The following is a 22747-nucleotide window of genomic DNA, read 5'->3' as shown; positions in this document are numbered from 1 at the left end:
TTTTGTATTTTGATTTGTCGTTTTTGTTTGATATTTCAAAAGTATTGTATGAACATTTTGGCACAAAATTGATTCCATATCCGTCCATCATCCACAATTCAGTTAAATCCTATCTCCTCCATCAGTTCTCCATGGATTTCTGTTCCGATTGTTTTGTTTGAAAGAACTCATCACTGCGCACATAACTTGGTCGTTGTTTTGTCAAATTTTTTGCTGACGAGTTAGTAATTAGGCCAAATTAACGAATTTTTCAGGCCTCTCACTAGAATTGTATCACCCCTCTCTCATTTCTCATCCGATTTCAATTCTGATTGATATTTTGGGTAGATCTTACGTTGAGGAACAAAACGTGGTCATTTGTTTTGTTGTTTTTCGTGTTGTAAACAATTTGTTTACAACTTTGTTTATTTTCTGTTAAATCGTGTCTCCTCCGTCAGTTCTCAGTGGATTTCAGTTCTGATTGTTTGTTTTATTTGAAAGAACTCGAACTTCTGTACAACACTTGGTCGTTGCATTGTCAATTTTTTTTTGCAAACAAATTAGTAATTAGGACAACTTAACAAATTTTCTTCTGACTCGAGTTGTATCTCCCCTCTCATTTATCATGCGAATTCAGTTCTGATCCACGTTTTGGGTTGATCTTGCCTTGGGGAGCAAAATTTTAGTCCGTTGTTGATTTCCTGTTGTAAACAATTTGTCGTGAAGGTTGGTCCTGTCTCACATCGTGACGTCTCAGTTCTGTTTGATGTTTTGGTCGTCATGGTTGTTTTGATGGCAGGCTAGATGAGCTACCACGTCCTTGACGTTCTGGTTTTTAGTTCAGTAATTTTTCTGAACTCAAGTTATTTCATGTTGGCACTTATTTTTAGAAGATATAAACAGTTGTTACCTCAGTAACCTCTTTGTTTTTTTTCCTTCTCTCTTGAAGAATTCAGCTTGTCATGTTACTGAGAACTCATAAAAGCCCTCCATCTTAAAGACTTCGTCAGAAAGCAAAGCTACAGCTTTACCTCCAACTGTTACAAACCACTGACAAGACTTCCAAAAATGCTAAATAAATGTCTCTTCAGAGAAAACTTATTAATAATATTAACAATTGCGTGCACTTTAAAGAAGAATCTGATTATGTGGAGTATCTGCTTTACAAGCCCCTGTGCACGTTGTTACTATAGAAACCAGAGTGTGTTATAATAAGTGCATTGAGATCAACATCTGATTTGAATTGCAGCAGGCAGCACTGTCAGGCCGGCTGTTATAGAAAAGTAATCAACACAGTCTGACCAATCATGTGTAAAGTGCCATTTGCGTGGACCCAAGGGCGTAACCATGGTATAAATATTGGGGGGGTCCAAATTTGAGCCCTTCCCAAAATATTTTTAAGTGCATTTCGTGCAATTTTTATATGGGCCTATTGATAAAGATGTGCTTATCTAGAACATTGTTTTGATGAATACAATTACCAATGAACATGTTAACATTTATATCTTGTTTTTTTTTTATTGTGTATCAGGCAAAACACAAAACAGAATGTGCAACTGCAAAACATGTAACGCAATACAACATACAAAAAACATGTAAAACATTGCATGAAAATCTGTCACACCAGAGCTAGTCACACACACACACAAACACATTTCAAACAAATGCAGAAATGCCAGATTGCTACAAAAAAATGGCTACCAAAGCAATAGAAAGGAGCATTACCCTGGTTAATAGGTCAAAACAACATAGAACTTTGTAGAAAATATATTGACTTTATCTAAATAAATGGCCCAAAAATATGGAGGCGTTCAAGAATAGAGGGCTACCGCATGACGTCACCGTACCGCAAGATTTTGTTAGGGCGCCATATTGGAAGACCTCAAGTATATACATACAAAACAAACTACGAGCGAGAGTGAAGTGACACGATGGCTGATAAGTCTGGTTATGTGAGTACATTACCAGCTGCAGAAAGGGCACGGTATGTGGAGAAACTGGCTGTGATTGATGGGTTTGACCCATATGATAAGGCTCAGGGCAAGGGAGAATGGAAACATAAGGAGGACCTGACACCAATTCTGCCATCTGTTTGCTACCCAGACATTGTAAACTATGTGTTGTTTACACCCAGTGCCTACACTGCTGATGACTTGAAGGCCTACAAAGGGCTACAGGCTTACAATTATGTTGTTAGTGGCTTGGTTCATGATATTACAGCTGTTGTTAAGAATAACCTACATATAGTTATGGCCAAGGTAATCTTGTTGATATTTATCTTTTAATAATATATCTTTTCAGTTGAAAAATTAATACTTTTTGCTACTATTAAGGTATCCATAATTTAGGTTAATTTATCCAAATTATACATATGTATTTATGATCTATGCCTACACAACAACTATGCTTTATTTATATAATAGGAGGGAGAGCAAGCCCCAAACCATCCTAAAATAATAATAATTATTATTATTATTATTATTATTATTATGATTATTAAATTGTAGAAGTCTGGGAGGCTTGCTCCTCATACAGTTATCAACTTGGGGCCAGTTTAGCATGTTTTAAATCTGAATTTCTTGCGTTTGCTTACCTCAAAGTGTCCGCAGATCATGCACAGACTTATCCATTATATCCACAGTTTTTTGCCAAGTCTCACACAGGTTTCTTTCAAGTCTAATGTTGGGCCAATAAATCATAAATAAAACAGCTCAGATTTGTTTGTTTAAGTCGTTTGCCACTCCACTTTATTCTCGTGGGTTCACATACCGCTGCCGTTATTTCCCCCTAATCACGAGTTTGTTGGTCTTCCAATATGGCGCAGGGTCTGTTTACTTCCAGTTTCGGGTGACGTCAGTGAAATCCCTCTATAATGACTGACCAAAATGATAATTTTATTTAATTTATTTACATTTAATTAAAGGACAGTATGCTCTTATTACTAGCCTACTGATGACATGCAGCCTATGATGAGGTTAAAAATAAAGTTGTTTTAAGGACTCGTAATACAATGCTCTTTACCAGTTCATCTTCAGAGCAGGTCTCTGTCTGTTCCCTTCCTCCATCATGCCTGTGACTCTCTGTGACAGACTCATCATGTCTGTGACTCGTCTGGAAAAAAAGGCGAATGTCAGCCCGTTGGTCCTTCCAAGGGCGTAAAAACGGTGTTGATATTGGTGGGGACATAATTTGGCCAAGCGCCCCAGTGCGCCATGGTTGTCGCATGAAATGTGGCCTACACTGTACAAATGATTGGTTGTCCATTCCTTTGTGTTATTTTGATTTTTAGCACCAGGTACACTCAGTCTTAGACTTAGGCTAACATCTGCATGTATACGGGCAATACATTATCACACAGAGAAAGTGGACATTGAAGTTGCTATGAATTTCGCTGTAGTGGATGACCTACCCAAAATACAACAACACAATCAATCAAAATTATGTGCTGCTGCTTCATTTTCACACAACTTTTACTATTTTCACACATTTGAAATATCATGTGCTTCCTTTTGAGTTACTGCAATTTCAGAATCTGGAAGTAATGTAGGTACGGGTGGTAGAAGTGTGAAGAGTTTTGGTAGTTGTAGTGCATTTTGCAAAAATGTTTATTCATTAAGTTGAAAGGGTTAAGTGACAATTGTTTCACATTTTTACATTTTATTGCAGAGGTTACATACATATGCATATATACATATGCATATACATGCAAACAGTGAGCAAGAAAAAAGTAAATATAAGTAAACATTTAGCATTACCTACAAGCATTTATTAGTGTGTGTGTGTGAGAGAGAGAGAGAGAGATTGCAAATAGAAACTCCTTGCTGTTACAGTAAATATAAGTAAACATTTAGCATTACCTACAAGCATTTATTAGTGTGTGTGTGTGTGTGAGAGAGAGAGAGAGAGAGAGAGAGATTGCAAATAGAAACTGCTTGCTGTTACAGTAAATATAAGTAAATATTTAGCATTACCTACAAGCATTTATTAGTGTGTGTGTGTGTGTGTGTGTGTGTGTGTGAGAGAGAGAGAGAGATTGCAAACAGAAACTCCTTGATGTTACAGTAAATATAAGTAAACATTTAGCATTACCGGGCAGCACGGTGGTGTAGTGGTTAGCGCTGTCGCCTCACAGCAAGAAGGTCCGGGTTCGAGCCCCGTGGCCGGCGAGGGCCTTTCTGTGTGGAGTTTGCATGTTCTCCCCGTGTCCGCGTGGGTTTCCTCCGGGTGCTCCGGTTTCCCCCACAGTCCAAAGACATGCAGGTTAGGTTAACTGGTGACTCTAAATTGACCGTAGGTGTGAATGTGAGTGTGAATGGTTGTCTGTGTCTATGTGTCAGCCCTGTGATGACCTGGCGACTTGTCCAGGGTGTACCCCGCCTTTCGCCCGTAGTCAGCTGGGATAGGCTCCAGCTTGCCTGCGACCCTGTAGAACAGGATAAAGCGGCTAGAGATAATGAGATGAGATTTAGCATTACCTACAAGCATTTATTAGTGTGTGTGAGAGAGAGAGACAGACATAGAGAGAGAGAGAGATTGCAAACAGAAACTCCTTGCTGTTACAGGATCATATGACAAAAATGTCATATTATGTCCTCCTTACATTTTCTTTTATTGCCCGACATCACTGTCTGTGTGCTGTTTTGCTGTAGCAGCGAGCTGGATGCTGATTTTACCGCTTGCTACTGCTTACAGCCAGTGACAACAAAAAACCATAGCAACGTCAAGGTAACGGGAGGTGGGCCAATCAAAAACCATAGCAACGTCAAGGCAACGGGAGGTGGGCCAATCAAAAACCATAGCAACGTCAAGGCAACGGGAGGTGGGCCAATCAAAAACCATAGCAACGTCAAGGCAACGGGAGGTGGGCCAATCAAAAACCATAACAACGTCAAGGCAACGGGAGGTGGGCCAATCAAAGCTTCATAAAGCTTTTTTACCTGCTGTCCCCACCAATAGTCAGCCGTCTTTGAGAGGTCTGTTCACAACTGAAAATCAGCTGGAAGCGATACCGTGTTTGGTGTTTTTATTCAGTGTTTCCCGCATCGCGGCTTCTCCATTCAAAAATGGTATGGACATTTTAAACTCAGCTGAATATTGGTATGGACGCGTCCATACGCATTTTTACGCCCATGGGTCGGTCCTTTTCTTTGCGGCTACCGCCATTTGAATGTGTCCACCAGCAGCCTACCTGGCAGTCCGACTGAGTGGATTTTCAAACCAACGAACCACATGGGCTGACCCAAGTGCACAATCATAGGGGGTGGTCGCAAAGGTTTTTTTGTTGTTGTTGTTTCTCTGTGCTTCCTAAATTGAAAGTAAATCGGACATAACAAGTGAAGGATTCATTATAGCCATGGTTCAGGATGGCATATTATTTGTCTCATATTGATTTAATACGCCAAATATTGGGGGGGACAGATTGGTACTTTCCCAATATTGGGGGGGACATGTCCCCCCAGTGCCTATGGTGGTTACGCCCATGCGTGGACCCCTTATAGCGTTTTATGATGGTTTACAAAAGTGAAAGGAAAAAAAATAACAGAAAATCTGTCTCATCATCTTATCTGTTTTTGTTGAAAATCTGGCATTGATATCTGTGATGAACATTGTGACTGTGTCAGATTTTTGATGGAAATGTCCCAGACGAGATCAAAGCCAAAGTCTAGACACATTTGATATTGAATGTGAGAGTGAGAGCTCGAAGGCTCTGATTCAAAAAGGAAAATGAACAGAGTAAATTAGCCTCAGTAGCTGAAATGAAAGAAGGACCAGAGCCTGAGGCAGAAATGGCAGTGAGGGATGCACGTAAAAAGACATGTTATTTACCAGCTGGGAGGTCCGTATCGTGAAATACCGTGACCGAGGTCTTGAAAGTACTGAGCGAGGCCCTCTGGGCCGAGGTCAGTATTCAAGGCTGAGGTCATGGTATTTCACCATATGGACCGACCTTAAGCTGGTAAATAATATATTTCTTTTTTTTCTTTACCAAATTCTAACAGAAAACGAGAGCGCCCGAAAGGGAAAACTGAGCCAAGCCACCGTTTTGAATCCTCATTCACGGCTGTAATGTAAATGTCTTTCTCCTCGGTATACAAGTGCACTTCCATGGCAGGAAAAAAACTACATTTTGCCGCCTATGTAGTCCCCTATTTATACAAAATTGAGTCATTCAGGATTCAGCCATGTTTTTGCTCAGCGTTAGCAACAGTTACAGGTTTTTATCTTTCTCCTGAAATGTTTTCTTTTATTTCTTCTCCCTCAGGGTAGTAAAGCTCGCTTTCGCTGTGAATACTGTTATCGCTATCCATGCTGTAAAATTAACGCTATTCTCCTAAATGCTGGCAAAAATTTATAAGATTCTTGATAATCTTTTAAATAAATCTTATAAAAAAAAGGTAAATGTTGACAAAAAATGCTACTATGTTTGTTGTTGTTGTTGTTGTGAACAAGCGAGTCGCCAGAGGTCCATAACCGGGGTCCGTAACTGGGGTCCGTATCGTAGGATACGGACTCTCGCCAGCCAATCAGAGCGCAGGATTTAATGGAAACCGGACCGAAAAAAAATGTTATTATTCTAGTTGGGTCAGGAGTTATTTTCATTGACCTCAGGCTAAGCACAAGTAACAATGTCAGTCATCTACACATGTCACACCCACTTGTACAAATTGACACAATGGACATGATTGTTTTAACTGCATGATTTTACAACCCCGATTCCAAAAAAGTTGGGACAAAGTACAAATTGTAAATAAAAACGGAATGCAATGATGTGGAAGTTTCAAAATTCCATATTTTATTCAGAATAGAACATAGATGACATATCAAATGTTTAAACTGAGAAAATGCATCATTTAAAGCAGGGCTTTGAACCGGTTCAAGGAACGAAAACGAAAACCGGGAACTTTTTCTATTTCACATGGAACAGAAACGAAACCAGAAACTTTATTATTTTTTATGTTCCGGAATAGAAACGCTTATTAAAAATAATGGTAACCGGTTAATACCGGTTTTTATTTCGTTCCTCAAAGTTTCTGTAGCCTACAAATAGTCATTCTTCTCCTGCGCAAGTTTCTATGACCCGCTGGGGTTCACTTCCTGTGTGACGTTCGCTGATTGAATGGAGAGAGCGGGAAGGTGGACTACTATCACGTCTCCATTACTGAGTGTCTGAGCAAAGAAGAGCCTGAACGATGCAACCTCCCTATTGGCTGTTTATTGGCTGTTTTGTAAAAATGTATCAGTTGTTGCCCTTCCCACGGGAATCATCGCGGGCTCGAGAGACGAGACCTGACGAGTTAGTTCGTTGGTAGCAGAACAAAATGTCTGGACACAAATCGGGTTTTCAGAAAAGGAAAGAAAATAAACGGAGGGTTGAAAATACAAAAAAGGAGGCAGAAAAAGCAAAACGAGTTTTAAGGTAGGACAAATGGTTACTTTTCTGAGGCAGCCCGCCGTGGCTGCCTGCAGGCTTATTTATTATAGCCCATTTAGTTAAAATAGTTGATATAAAATGTTTATAGTTATGTGATGGTTGTCCTGATTTAGACTGTTGGTTTTTTTGGGGGGGGGTTGCGCGATGTTGCACCCGGGTCCAGATTAGGGCAGAACCGGCCCTGGCTACATTTCAGCTGTAGTTTATGAATGTATGTACTTGCATAGATGTGTACTTCCAATATGGCGCCTAACAAAATCTCGCGGCACGGTGACGTCATGCGGTAGCCCTCTATAGGGCCTGACTAGCCTTTGGTAACACACTAAACGAATTCTCTTTCATTTTTGGCACTTTTTCTGTTTGTGTAGATGGGAAGACATACTGAGAATCCAAATCACCAACATTTGAAATAATTGTTTTGAATTATTTCTTGTCTTATTTAATGAAGGTTGTAATAGAATTAGCCTACATTTGGCTTAAGCTGGATGAGACAGAGACATAATTTTATAGCCATTTGTTAAACAGCTGACAGGGAACGTAATTAACCGTTCCGGGAACGAAATTTTTTTGTTCTAACCGGTTCGGGAACGTCTATTTAATGGTGGAACCCAAAACCGGAAACGTTAAAATTCCGTTTCTGTTCGGAACGAACCAATAGGAAAAAAATTCCGGTTCAAAGCCCTGATTTAAAGAGAAAAATTAGGTGATTTTTAAATTTCATGACAACAACACATCTCAAAAAAGTTGGGACAAGGCCATGTTTACCACTGTGAGACATCCCCTTTTCTCTTTACAACAGTCTGTAAACGTCTGGGGACTGAGCAGACAAGTTGCTCAAGTTTAGGGATAGGAATGTTAACCCATTCTTGTCTAATGTAAGATTCTAGTTGCTCAACTGTCTTAGGTTTTTTTTTGTCGTATCTTCCGTTTTATGATGCGCCAAATGTTTTCTATGGGTGAAAGATCTGGACTGCAGGCTGGCCAGTTCAGTACCCGGACCCTTCTTCTACACAGCCATGATGCTGTAATTGATGCAGTATGTGGTTTGGCATTGTCATGTTGGAAAATGCAAGGTCTTCCCTGAAAGAGACCTCATCTGGATGGGAGCATATGTTGCTCTAGAACCTGGATATACCTTTCAGCATTGATGGTGTCTTTCCAGATGTGTAAGCTGCCCATGCCACACGCACTAATGCAACCCCATACCATCAGAGATGCAGGCTTCTGAACTGAGCGTTGATAACGACTTGGGTCGTCCTTCTCCTCTTTAGTCCAAATGACACGGCGTCCCTGATTTCCATAAAGAACTTCACATTTTGATTCGTCTGACCACAGAACAGTTTTCCACTTTGCCACAGTCCATTTTAAATGAGCTTTGGCCCAGAGAAGACGTCTGTGCTTCTGGATCATGTTTAGATACGGTTTCTTCTTTGAACTATAGAGTTTTAGCTGGCAACGGTGGATGGCACGGTGAATTGTGTTCACAGATAATGTTCTCTGGAAATATTCCTGAGCCCATTTTGTGATTTCCAATACAGAAGCATGCCTGTGTGTGATGCAGTGCCGTCTAAGGGCCCGAAGATCACGGGTACCCAGTATGGTTTTCCGGCCTTGACCCTTACGCACAAAGATTCTTCCAGATTCTCTGAATCTTTTGATGATATTATGCACTGTAGATGATGATGATATGTTCAAACTCTTTGCAATTTTACACTGTCGAACTCCTTTCTGATATTGTTCCACTATTTGTCGGCGCAGAATTAGGGGGATTGGTGATCCTCTTCCCATCTTTACTTCTGAGAGCCGCTGCCACTCCAAGATGCTCTTTTTATACCCAGTCATGTTATGCCGCTTTTCCACTACAAACGCGGCTGAGTCGGGCTGAGCCGTGCCGTGCTGAGTCGGGCTGAGCGGGGCTGTTGGAGTTGCATTTCGACTACAACCGCGCTGAACCGTGCTGGCTGGAAGTGGGTGGACACATTGGGTGGAGTTAGCGAAAGTGGGTGGACGTCAGGTGATGTCGTTAAGCAGCGCAAACAGTGACATCAGTGACCTTTTAAGCGGTAGTCTCACGACCTGAATAGTAAACAATAAACATGGAGGACATGGAGTCGTTAGTGTTGCTGGTCTTGGTGCTGTGGCTTGTTGTCACCGACAACGCTTACAGATACTGGCAAGAGCGTATAGATGAGGCGAGGCGCATAAGGCTTCAGAAATTCTCGTAATTCATAATTCTTCTCCTTCTTCCGGGTTTGTGGTGTTTACAGATCCCAGCGTGCTCGCGGGGCGTGTGTGGGCATGTGAGGACACTCCTCCTCACCAATCAGTGCACAGGGGAGTGTCTGCTCACGCCCCCAGCCTCACTCGGCACGGTTTGGCTCGCTTCAGCCCCACTCCAAAACGGTGCGAGTTTTAGGGGCTAAGCAGGGCTGAAGCGAGCTGAGTCGTGCTGGTTTTTGGTAGTCGAAACGCGAGCCGTGTCGGGCTGAAGCGAGCTGAAGTGAGCTGAAAAAGGGTAGTGGAAAAGGGCCATTAATGACCTATTGCCAATTGACCTAATGAGTTGCAGTTTGGTCCTCCAGCTGTTCCTTTTTTGTACCTTTAACTTTTCCAGCCTCTTATTGCCCCTGTCCCAACTTTTTTGAGATGTGTTGCTGTCATGAAATTTCAAATGAGCCAATATTTGGCATGAAATTTCGAAATGTCTCACTTTCGACATTTGATATGTTGTCTATGTTCTATTGTGAATACAATATCAGTTTTTGAGATTTGTAAATTATTGCATTCCGTTTTTATTTACAATTTGTACTTTGTCCCAACTTTTTTTGGAATCGGGGTTGTAGCTTAAATTGAGTGCAAGTATATTGATAAGTACTCATAAATTAGGGTTGGTCATATTTCCCTAGCCTGGGCCTGCCCATCCTAAGTGTGACGCAACACGAGGGCCTGTTGCGAGCTTAATCTGGCAAGGCAAGCTATCTCCAGCTCTTCCAAGCTCCCGAAAAATCGGGAGCCAATCAACTTTGAGTATCTCCAACGGCCCTGGGTAGAGTTTTTTTTTTTTATTTCATCCTCGGATGGTTCAGCAACACGCTCTGCCATTTTCTTCTTTAGGGTTTTTGGGTGGTTGGAAAACCAACTTAAAGGTGCATTACTGCCACCGACTGGGCTGGAGTGTGCAACAGGAGATTTTGGGGGGGGGGTATATATTCTTTTAGTTATTTCTGTTTCGTTTAAATACTTAATAACAAAGTGATATATCTGACTTGATGCGCTCTGCCATTTTGTTTTTCTCTACTCACGGTATAGGAGTTGATAGCCTAGTAGTAGAGTAGCCAATCAGAGCACATGATTGCTCATATCCAGTGAATGTGGAGAGATGTATATAAATAGGATGTTTCAAAAACCGCAGAGGTGGAAAAACTGGATTGACAAAGTAAAAGTCCTGCTTAGGTTTTCCTTCTGCCTGTGCTCTCAACACAGGTGATTTCACCAAGTAGCTCATCAGCCTGGCTTAGGGGATGTGGTAATTAGGATCAGCTGGTTCATTGAATTGGCTGGCCAAAAATGTGGCAGGGTTTTTACTTTCTGCACCCGGGTTTTTCCACCTCTGAAAAACCGTGATGATATTTGAGATGTAAATATCCCAGAAACTATATGGTCTAGGCAGATGAAACCTGAACAGGCTGAATGTTGAGAAAAATAAGATTTATTCCTCAAAATTTGAATGGAGAAATTCAAAGCTATGTGGATTCTATGAACGATTTCACAAATTTTCAGTGTGTGTGTGCCGCCTGAGACACAGACAGCCTTCCTCTTTGAACTTTTTGTGTCATGTCCAAATCTGCATTGCAGTTGGTGTATTTTTAGAGAATTCTCTCATAAATGCACGTTGCACAGTCTTGTTCGAGTGTACTCTAACACAAAATGCCTTTTCTTTTCCAGTGAATGGCTTTTCTATACCTAACAAGATAAAAACAAAAAACATTAAACATAAAATTTTGACCTGTTTCCACACATGCTGATAAAATTTGAGGTCAATTGAATGTGAATTGGCAAAGTTATTAGATTGTGAAATTATATCAGATTTTTTGAAACACCGTGTGTGTGTGTGTGTGTGTGTGTATGTATATATATCTCATTATCTCTAGCCGCTTTATCCTGTTCTACAGGGTCGCAGGCAAGCTGGAGCCTATCCCAGCTGACTACGGGCAAAAGGCGGGGTACACCCTGGACAAGTCGCCAGGTCATCACAGGGCTGACACATAGACACAGACAACCATTCACACCTACGGTCAATTTCGAGTCACCAGTTAACCTAACCTGCATGTCTTTGGACTGTGGGGGAAACCGGAGCACCCGGAGGAAACCCACGCGGACACGGGGAGAACATGCAAACTCTACACAGAAAGGCCCTCGCCGGCCACAGGGCTTGAACCCGGACCTTCTTGCTGTGAGGCGACAGCGCTAACCAGTACACCACTGCGCCACCCCTGTTCCAAACTGTACTGTTAAAATGTAAAATGCTGTCATGTGACTGGAATAACTAAAGGGCAATTCCATGTAAATGTCAACCTCACAGGAGATCCCAAATTTCAAACTAAACAAACTAAATAAATAAACAAATAAATAAATACATACATAAATAAATATTTTGATCACCTAATATGTCACTGTCAGTCTTTCTTTCTTATAATGTAAAACCCAAGCTAAAATCAACTTTGATCATGTACAATTCTATATTATTGCCACAAGCCACAGAAATGTATGCTAAAATCCACAAAACAGCAAAACAATAGCCATCCTAAATATTATTTAAGAACTTTGATAGTTTTAGCTGATATTTAGAGAGTTTTTCAAAGGGTTATGGTGGTTAAATTGCTGATTTTCTAAACTTATGCCATGTCTATTTCAGATGCGTCACATCCATAATGGAATTTCGTCACATCCATACGAAACTCTGCATGAAATACAAAATATTTTAAACAGAGATTTTTTAATATTCACCTTGGACCCCTCTATCAAATGGATATCTCCATTTCGACATTAGGTTTACAATTTCACAGAGTTTGATAAAAATGTACAGTCACCCAAGAAAAGTGACACTTTTTCTGTCACATCCATAACGCATCTTTTATTGGCATTTTCTGGCATGCCCTAGATGTACTATAGGAATTGTTCTTGTTCTATCACTTCTCCAGTATGGTACAGCCTTAAAATATGCAACACCTGTTTAAATACTGGGAGACAATAAAACATGCACTGGGTCATTTGTTGCCATTTTGAGTTCAAGTGTCACATCCATAACGCTGGAATTGCTCTAAACCAACATGCTGTTACTAAATTAATCCAATAATGAAACAAATATTACATTTAAACTCTCCAATCATCCCTAATGAATTTTCACATTTTTTTTTCAGTGTTTTAATTTGGCCGATTTCAGTTTCTTCCTTTTTTGACATGGCAGAATTTACACCATCTTCTCTTTCATTTTCTCTCCGCAAGGCCATGGCTCAGTGATCCAGATGTATCCAGGTGTTGGACCGGTCAGAGCAGGCATGGAGAGCTTTGGCTTCCCTTCACACTTCCATGATACACTACACGAATTTCCCTTGTGTAAGGTGAACGCGCTGCTGTCAGGAACACTGAATGTTGAAGAGAAAGACACCGACTCGGCAAATAACGGCCAGTCGGACGAACAGCCTGCTGCACGTTGCACAAGCAGCTCTGAGTCACAGAGCATGGAGGTGAACACAGACCCAGCTGAGGCCAAGAAGATGGAGGAGAGAGAGAAGCTGCGGGAGCAAAAGGTGAGACTGAGCGGTCTCTCTCTACTGCTCACTGTGTCTGAGGAATTTACAAAGTTCTGTGTACACTTCTGTAGCACCTAATAATTATAATCACAGAGATTATACAGTCGGTGCTAAGCTAAGACTGTATTTTATAAAGCATGAAGACTTGTTCTTTATTCCTTTTTATATTTAATCATTCTTACCCAATAGCAGCATTTTCTGGACTTTATTCAAATTGAACTGCTAACTAGAAACTTAGAAATGCTGAGCAGTCCATTTGACGTTTCATTTTCAATGTCGAAGCAGGTCTGATTCTGCCATCTTGAAAACGTAATTGCAATCCTTCCATTCGTGATTGCGCTTTCTCATTGTTTTGCTCCAGCTTGGCCAAAACTAAAATGGCATCCCAAGTTTTTCCACTGTCACCAGTGTAGCCTTGTCAGTCAAACTCTGTGCTTGTACCTGGAAAGTCTAGAAAAATGTTCCCATATTGATTTATGGCTCGTGTTCAGTTTTTATGCGATGAGAAATGTGGGACTTTTGCATCACAGTAATTACATAAACCAAACTGCAAATTCCCTACATACATATAACACCCATGACTGTTTTAATTTTGATAACAATCCTGGTGTACATGTGAATAAAATAGAAATTCTGGTTATTCAACCTTATATGGCTCTACTGCTTAGTGATATTCCTGCGGTGTATGTCATTAAAGCAAAAGAGAGATGGAAGAACCACCTCCATGCCAGTATGTATTTATTTATTTATTATTATTTTTTTTCATAAAAATAGTTTGTTTTTATCTCAAATGTCATGGAAGTTTTAATTAATTTGTATTAATACAAATAGGAAAATATAATTTCACGTGTAAATCAATGCACTCCTGAGGTCACATGGCACGACTAAACCAATCAAATAGGGGTCTGTTCCATCATCCCATAATGAATGGGTGAACTGGGAGCGCCGATTGTGATTGGATGGGTGAACTGGGAGTGCCGATTGTGATTGGATGGGTGAACTGGGAGCGCCGATTGTGATTGGATGGGTGAACTGGGAGCGCTGATTGTGATTGGATGGGTGAACTGGGAACACCGATTGTGATTGGATGGGTGAACTGGGAGTGCCGATTGTGATTGGATGGGTGAACTGGGAGCGCCGGTCGCGATTGGATGGGTGAACTGGGAGCGCCGATTGTGATTGGATGGGTGAACTGGGAGTGCCGATTGTGATTGGATGGGTGAACTGGGAGCGCCGATTGTGATTGGATGGGTGAACTGGGAGCGCAGATTGTGATTGGATGGGTGAACTGGGAACACCGATTGTGATTGGATGGGTGAACTGGGAGTGCCGATTGTGATTGGATGGGTGAACTGGGAGCGCCGGTCGCGATTGGATGGGTGAACTGGGAGCGCCGATTGCGATTCGATGGGTGAACTGGGAGCGCCGATTGCGATTGGATGGGTGAACTGGGAGCGCCGATTGCGATTGGATGAGTGAGCTGGGAGCGCCGGTCGCGATTGGATGGGTGAGCTGGGAGCGCCGGTCGCGATTGGATGGGTGACCTGGGGGCGCCGGCTGTGATTGATTGGGTGAATTGGGGGCGCCGGTCGTGATTTGATTGGGTGAATTGGGGGCGCCGGTCGAGATTTGATTGGGTGAATTGGGGGCGCCGGTCGAGATTTGATTGGGTAAATTGGGGGCGCCGGTCGAGATTTGATTGGGTGAATTGGGGGCGCCGGTCGCGATTTGATTGGGTGAACTGGGAGCGCCGGTCGCGATTGGATGGGTGAGCTGGGAGCGCCGGTCGCGATTGGATGGGTGAGCTGGGAGCGCCGGTCGCGATTGGATGGGTGAGCTGGGGGCGCCGGTCGCGATTGGATGGGTGAGCTGGGGGCGCCGGTCGCGATTGGATGGGTGAGCTGGGGGCGCCGGTCGCGATTGGATGGGTGAGCTGGGGGCGCCGGTCGCGATTGGATGGGTGAGCTGGGGGCGCCGGTCGCGATTGGATGGGTGAGCTGGGGGCGCCGGTCGCGATTGGATGGGTGAGCTGGGGGCGCCGGTCGCGATTGGATGGGTGAGCTGGGGGCGCCGGTCGCGATTGGATGGGTGAGCTGGGGGCGCCGGTCGCGATTTTGATTGGGTGATTTGGGGGCGCCGGCTGTGATTTTGATTGGGTGAGTTGGGGGCGCCGGCTGTGATTTTGATTGGGTGAGTTGGGGGCGCCGGCTGTGATTTTGATTGGGTGAGTTGGGGGCGCCGGCTGTGATTTGATTGGGTGAGTTGGGGGCGCCGGCTGTGATTTTGATTGGGTGAGTTGGGGGCGCCGGCTGTGATTTTGATTGGGTGAGTTGGGGGCGCCGGCTGTGATTTGATTGGGTGAGTTGGGGGCGCCGGCTGTGATTTGATTGGGTGAGTTGGGGGCGCCGGCTGTGATTTTGATTGGGTGAGTTGGGGGCGCCGGCTGTGATTTTGATTGGGTGAGTTGGGGGCGCCGGCTGTGATTTTGATTGGGTGAGTTGGGGGCGCCGGCTGTGATTTTGATTGGGTGAGTTGGGGGCGCCGGCTGTGATTTTGATTGGGTGAGTTGGGGGCGCCGGCTGTGATTTGATTGGGTGAGTTGGGGGCGCCGGCTGTGATTTTGATTGGGTGAGTTGGGGGCGCCGGCTGTGATTTGATTGGGTGAGTTGGGGGCGCCGGCTGTGATTTTGATTGGGTGAGTTGGGGGCGCCGGCTGTGATTTTGATTGGGTGAGTTGGGGGCGCCGGCTGTGATTTTGATTGGGTGAGTTGGGGGCGCCGGCTGTGATTTGATTGGGTGAGTTGGGGGCGCCGGCTGTGATTTTGATTGGGTGAGTTGGGGGCGCCGGCTGTGATTTTGATTGGGTGAGTTGGGGGCGCCGGCTGTGATTTTGATTGGGTGAGTTGGGGGCGCCGGCTGTGATTTTGATTGGGTGAGTTGGGGGCGCCGGCTGTGATTTGATTGGGTGAGTTGGGGGCGCCGGCTGTGATTTTGATTGGGTGAGTTGGGGGCGCCGGCTGTGATTTGATTGGGTGAGTTGGGGGCGCCGGCTGTGATTTTGATTGGGTGAGTTGGGGGCGCCGGCTGTGATTTGATTGGGTGAGTTGGGGGCGCCGGCTGTGATTTTGATTGGGTGAGTTGGGGGCGCCGGCTGTGATTTGATTGGGTGAGTTGGGGGCGCCGGCTGTGATTTTGATTGGGTGAGTTGGGGGCGCCGGCTGTGATTTTGATTGGGTGAGTTGGGGGCGCCGGCTGTGATTTTGATTGGGTGAGTTGGGGGCGCCGGCTGTGATTTGATTGGGTGAGTTGGGGGCGCCGGCTGTGATTTTGATTGGGTGAGTTGGGGGCGCCGGCTGTGATTTTGATTGGGTGAGTTGGGGGCGCCGGCTCTGATTTTGATTGGGTGAGTTGGGGGCGCCGGCTCTGATTTTGATTGGGTGAGTTGGGGGCGCCGGCTCTGATTTTGATTGGGTGAGTTGGGGGCGCCGGTTGTGATTTTGATTGGGTGAGTTGGGGGCGCCGGCTGTGATTTTGATTGGGTGAGTTGGGGGCGCCGGCTGTGATTTGATTGGGTGAGTTGGGGGCGCCGGCTGTGATTTTGATTGGGTGAGTTGGGGGCGCCGGCTGTGATTTTGATTGGGTGAGTTGGGGGCGCCGGCTGTGATTTTGATTGGGTGAGTTGGGGGCGCCGGTTGTGATTTTGATTGGGTGAGTTGGGGGCGCCGGTTGTGATTTTGATTGGGTGAGTTGGGGGCGCCGGCTGTGATTTTGATTGGGTGAGTTGGGGGCGCCGGCTGTGATTTTGATTGGGTGAGTTGGGGGCGCCGGCTGTGATTTTGATTGGGTGAGTTGGGGGCGCCGGCTGTGATTTTGATTGGGTGAGTTGGGGGCGCCGGCTGTGATTTTGATTGGGTGAGTTGGGAGCGCCGGCTGTGATTTTGATTGGGTGAGTTGGGGGCGCCGGCTGTGATTTTGATTGGGTGAGTTGGGAGCGCCGGCTGTGATTTTGATTGGGTGAGTTGGGAGCGCCGGCTGTGATTTTGATTGGGTGAGTTGGGAGCGCCGGCTGTGATTTTGATTGGGTGAGTTGGGAGCGCCGGCTGTGATTTTGATTGGGTGAGTTGGGAGCGCCGGCTGTGATTTTGATTGGGTGAGTTGGGAGCGCCGGCTGTGATTTTGATTGGGTGAGTTGGGAGCGCCGGCTGTGATTTTGATTGGGTGAGTTGGGAGCGCCGGCTGTGATTTTGATTGGGTGAGTTGGGAGCGCCGGCTGTGATTTGATTGGGTGAGTTGGGAGCGCCGGTTGCCATTGAACGGGTGAATTGGGAGCGCCGGTTGCCATTGAACGGGTGAATTGGGAGCGCCGGCTGCCATTGAACGGGTGAACTGGGAGGCGCCGGTCGCGATTTGAGTGGGTGAATTGGATTGCTTTTGGAATGCAGTTGTTGTAATTCCTGCTTATAGCACATCATGAAATCATTACTGCAGTTATATTTATTAATTACTTTATCATTAGAAGCTTTAGCGTTTCCAGATTTAATCCCCACTAAGATACGCCTGTGTTTAAAACAGAAAACACTGCCACTGAGTTTATGATAATTTAACAGGTAAGTGTTTTCTTACACTTGTTATTTTCCAGGCTTAAATACAGACCATGTGGTTGGACAGCATGCGGCATGGATGTGTAATGCTGCATGCTGACCTGAGCTGCATTTTCTTTACCAGGCACAAGAGAAGAGGATGAGGATGGAGGAGAAGAGGAAGAGGCTGGCTGCTGCTGCTGCACTGCTAGAAGGACGAAACGCAGACGGGTGAGTCCTCTGTGTTGTAGACATGTAGACCGAGGCGATGTTTTAGGAAAATTAAGTGCTCTCGTGTGTCAGCATGACTGCTCTGTCCTGTAGGTAAAAGTTCATGTCTAAATAACCTGACGTTCACGTTAGGAATAAATGACCGAGTGTTTCATTGCTTTGTTTTTACCTGACTATTTTATTACACCGCTTTCTCTGAAGCTATATTTGGTTGCTTTCTGTCTGGGTCAGAGGTTACATTAAAGTCATTTGTGATCTGTTACGTTGATGGGCAGGGTTATAAAGTTTCCATCTTAGTCTATTTTTATCCATGATTTTTTTTTTCCTTTTTGTCAGTTAACCAATTGTATAGAATTCGTCTATGGAACTTTCTCACACTTCACTTGTTTATGAATGCTAAGGCGCATGTAGAAGTGTTTCACTACTTTAAAATCAGTGAGCGTGAACAGTGACTGTAGATATAGCTCACAAACACTGCAGCATCCATAAATGCTCAAATAATTAATGCGAACAGACTAATCAGTACTTTTCCCACCAATATGCTTCTTTGAAATAAATTGCTTTTTGTTGTTCACCAGAAAACTGTGGCCCTAAATGCCTAAAACATGGGGTTATACCCTCTCAATTTCAATCGACAGTTCAAAAATCCTTCGAAATTTTTTTTGACAAGCTTCAAAAAGCCAGCAGCAACACTAATCATGATGAGCAGGTCAGTTAGGCACGCTAATGACAGGAAATTCTCAGTTAACATAACCCCATCTCTGGATGTCAGACAAGTTGTGAAAATGCCCAAATGTAGCATTTCTCATTTTCATAGACTCTTCATGATCTAGTGGTGAGAGATTGCTGAATTTGACCTTGAAGCACCAAATCTCGCTGATTTCTAATCTCATATTGATTTCATGTCTGTAAAGCTCTCTTATTGCTGGGTTTCACGTGACGTCACATCCGCCTCATTTAGTTATTCAAAACTTTAGCTGGTGGTCTACCAAAGCTCAATTGACAAAGCGTTTGTACTGAGAAGGTACTGTACATTGCTCGCATGAAAAATGCCTTAAGCTTGCGTTGTTTTAGGTTGTTCGACTTGATCAAACCGTGAAACTGATAAAAGTTTCTTCAGCGTTCTCCATGAACTAATAAAGGGTGAACGAACACAGGATTTCACAAAAAGACGTCGAGAAAGGTGGCTTTTGAGCCTCTCACTGAAATCGAAGAGAGCCGAGTCGAAGCATGCTCGAGTTTGCAGTGATCACTTCGTAAAAGGTTTGTATTTCCCTCTCAGCTATGTCCTTAGTGTTTTCCAAGTACTTTTTTTGCTATGTGTCGTTATTTTACCGTACTTTTTTTAGACACGAAGCGCTAAAGTCCCCAGCTGTTTCTTTGTTTACTCCTCACAAAGTCCATATGCATGAAGGTCGCGACAAAATTCTTCCCCAGCCATACAGTTACAATGCGCCGTGATCACTTCTCCGTCTTGTTTAACTAAGATCCAGGTCTTTAAAGGGGTTTCTGATGATCTTTGTGAATGATTTACCTGAGAGATAAGAGCCAACACAAGTGAGAATCAAGCGAACTGTTGTTTGTTTACACTTCAACTTGCAGCGCTTCATTGTAAAGACGCGAACGAAAAGCTTTAAAAACATACTTACACGGCCAAAAGCAATCCAGGATTCATTCGACAGCGACTTGATACCGAGGTCCTTTACCCAGTCACATGCAAAAAAAGTTGTAAGCCTCCGTACTCTTCCACGCTTTCATCTGTTTTGCGGTGTAGAAGGACGTCTGCAACACCAGATAGTTCGAGATGTCGGGGAACTCGACTGAAGGGTCGTTTTCGAGATCGTATGACAAATCCTTCTTTCCCAGACTGTAGGGGTCGATTCCATTGCACATAGCAATCTTCTGAATCTATCTAAAGCGAGCAGTGGCTTCTAGATTACAAGCATACTCTGATAACTTATCGCTAGTTGTTTGCACTACAGCAAGCAGTTTAGACCACCAGCTATTTCACTTCCGGTAAAACCGCTAAGAAAAGTCATGTGACTGAAACCCAGCAATTGAACTCCATATTTAGCAGCCAGGTTGTTTATGGAGTACCTAAGATGAGTTGTGCTGAACTGCTGAATTTGTATGGTCTAAATGCTGAATGTATTTTTCACTTTAGGTTAGTGATTGCCAGCCGCTTCCACCCTTGTCATGTGCTGCTGGGTTTACTCAGATTTGTGGCACCATCCAGACCATTTGTAGTGTATTGCCAGTACAGAGAGGTACTCGTGATTATTTATATATTTTAAAATTTATTATTATTTTTAATTTGCCAAGAAATGTATTGCCTTTTGCATTAAAAACCTTAATGAATGAGCTGTACTGTTTAACTCTGTCCAGCCTTTTTATTTATTTATTTATTTTTTTTTTTTTTTACAGCCTTTAATTGAATGTTACACAAAGCTCAGGGAGCAGGGTGGAGCCATTAGTCTCAAATTGACAGATTCCTGGCTCAGGCATTACCAGGTGATTTGAATTTATTTATCTATTTATTTATTTTTAAATTTTCATTTTATCATGGGTAAATGAGTTATTTTGGTGTGTACATGATTTTAATGTGATGATGAGTGGGATAGCTTCTTGTTCTGAAAGTTTTAAACAATTGATGCAATGTAAGCAATGTATTAGGTGTCCAAATTAAAAAAAAAACTAGACAGGGACACTCTAACGAGTGCAAACCCCACCTTTTCCCTATTAAAATACATTGGGCGAAAATTTCGAAGTTCTGCCATGACCTTGACCTTTGACCTCCAAAATTTAATGGTTTCCTTCCTGGGTGATTGGCAACACGTACAAAATTTGGTCCAAATCGATCCATTGGTTCTTGAGATATCTTGCAGACACACAGACAGACAGACAGACAGCTACACACACACACAGACTGACGCAGGTGAAAATAATAACCCCTCCGACTACTGTCGGCGGGGTTAAAAAAAGGACACACAATTGTACGGAAGCCGCGAGAGGCCCTTCATATAATCTTTTTTTTATTCACCTTGTTATCCCGAGATAACGACATAATTAATTCAGGATCTCGAGAAAACAACACAACTAATTCGAGATCTCGAGAAAACAAAACAATTATTCCGTGATCTCGAAAAAACAAAACAATTATTTCATGATCTCGAGAAAACAGCCGAGATTTCTAGCAGAGCTGCGCCCCCTGTGGGTCAGACAACGAAGACTTAGAAATTGGCGGACATGTAACAGAGCAGAAATGTTTTTTTACAATGCCTTGAGAGAGAGAGGGGGGCCAGTCTTCTGCGGAGGTGCCGCGGACTAATATTTTGAAATTATCCCTTATTAAAAGACTTAATGCAATCTCTCCCTGTGTCAACCCCTGATCAAAATATTGCCTTATTAGGTGATCGATTATTCCAGACATTCTAATGACCAAAGTTGCGTCTATACAGAATGAGAAATAGCCCCAAAGTCAGCATATCACAAGTCTCTTGGCGCACCTGAATGAACCATTTCTCAGCTGTTTACTCGAGATCATGAAATAATTGTTTTGTTTTCTCGAGATCACGGAATAGTTGTTTTGTTTTCTCGAGATCTCGAATTAGTTGTGTTGTTTTCTCGAGATCCTGAATTAATTATGTCGTTATCTCGGGATAACAAGGTGAATAAAAAAAAAAGGATTATATGAAGGGCCTCTCTCGGCTTCCGTACAATTGTTTTTTGTTTTTTTTTTTAATTCTTGTGTACAAAATTTGCAGATTTTTCTAAGAATATTTCTTTGGAGCCCCTAAAGGGACATGTGTAAAAACGTTTATTTTTTTTACTTTTATTTATTTATTTTTTTAAAGTTTCTCGTGTGCATGAGAGAGTATCTATCTGGTGCGTACGTCATCTGTTAGTTGATTTATGATATCTCCTCTCAGAAACGCTTTGTCATATTTATGGAGTTCATGCTTCTCTCCAGTAGTTTCTCATGTGCACCTGATGCTGAGAAACGTTCAAAAACTTTTTTTTTTTATTAACCCATGTCCCTTAAGGAGCGCATATATTTCTGACTAAGGTTTAATGACACTGTCCATGTAAGTTCATTTTAAGATCCATTCCAAATAAACATTTTTAAACGTTAAATGACATTTGTTCATCGCATGGGTGTGGATAAGGGTCAGAAAACTTCTCTTTAAACTTGATTTAACCAACAGACATTTAAGGTGTATGACTACTTGTGAAAAATCAGAAAGAAGAAATAAATTTCAAAAATGATTCCAAAATTCATAAAAGGAAAGAGTGAAACATTATATATGATTTACATTACACCACCTGGCCAAAAAAAAAAAAAGTTGTACATCCTAATATTTCGTTGGACCACCTTTTGCTTTGAGGATGGTGCTTTTTGCCATGGCATTGTTTTGACAACCTTGTGCATCATTACAACACTTATTTCCATCCAAAGTTGCATTACTTTTTTGCCGAGATCTTGATGACTGTAGAGTCGAACCCCTCTTTAAAGTCTTCTCCAGCACATCCCAAAGACTTTCAATGGGGTTCTTTGACTTCATTTTATTGACCCATAACGTTGCTGAGCCTTGATCTGACCAACTGTAGCAACCCCAGATCATCACTGCCTTCAGAGACTTGTACAGTGGCCACTATGCATCGCTTCATATACTTCCCTTCTTACCCCGACACACCCATCGCTCTGGAATGGA

General features: G+C 43.1%; 1 protein-coding gene across 1 annotated transcript in view; it reads left to right on the top strand.

Moving 5' to 3' along the window:
• trmt6 (tRNA methyltransferase 6 non-catalytic subunit) overlaps nt 1–22747 on the top strand; it is a 50492-nt gene that overhangs the window by 18331 nt on the left and 9414 nt on the right. The window contains exons 7-10 of the mRNA XM_060917761.1: nt 12917–13221; nt 17950–18035; nt 20200–20302; nt 20460–20546. Of these exons, the coding sequence (XP_060773744.1) occupies nt 12917–13221; nt 17950–18035; nt 20200–20302; nt 20460–20546 (581 nt within the window). The remainder of the gene's footprint in view (nt 1–12916; nt 13222–17949; nt 18036–20199; nt 20303–20459; nt 20547–22747) is intronic.

The sequence above is a fragment of the Neoarius graeffei genome, chromosome 3 (assembly GCF_027579695.1).
Source record: "Neoarius graeffei isolate fNeoGra1 chromosome 3, fNeoGra1.pri, whole genome shotgun sequence".
Taxonomy (NCBI): domain Eukaryota; kingdom Metazoa; phylum Chordata; class Actinopteri; order Siluriformes; family Ariidae; genus Neoarius; species Neoarius graeffei.
The sequence above is the reverse complement of the archived record's forward strand: the minus strand, read 5'-3'. Positions and strand labels throughout refer to the sequence as shown.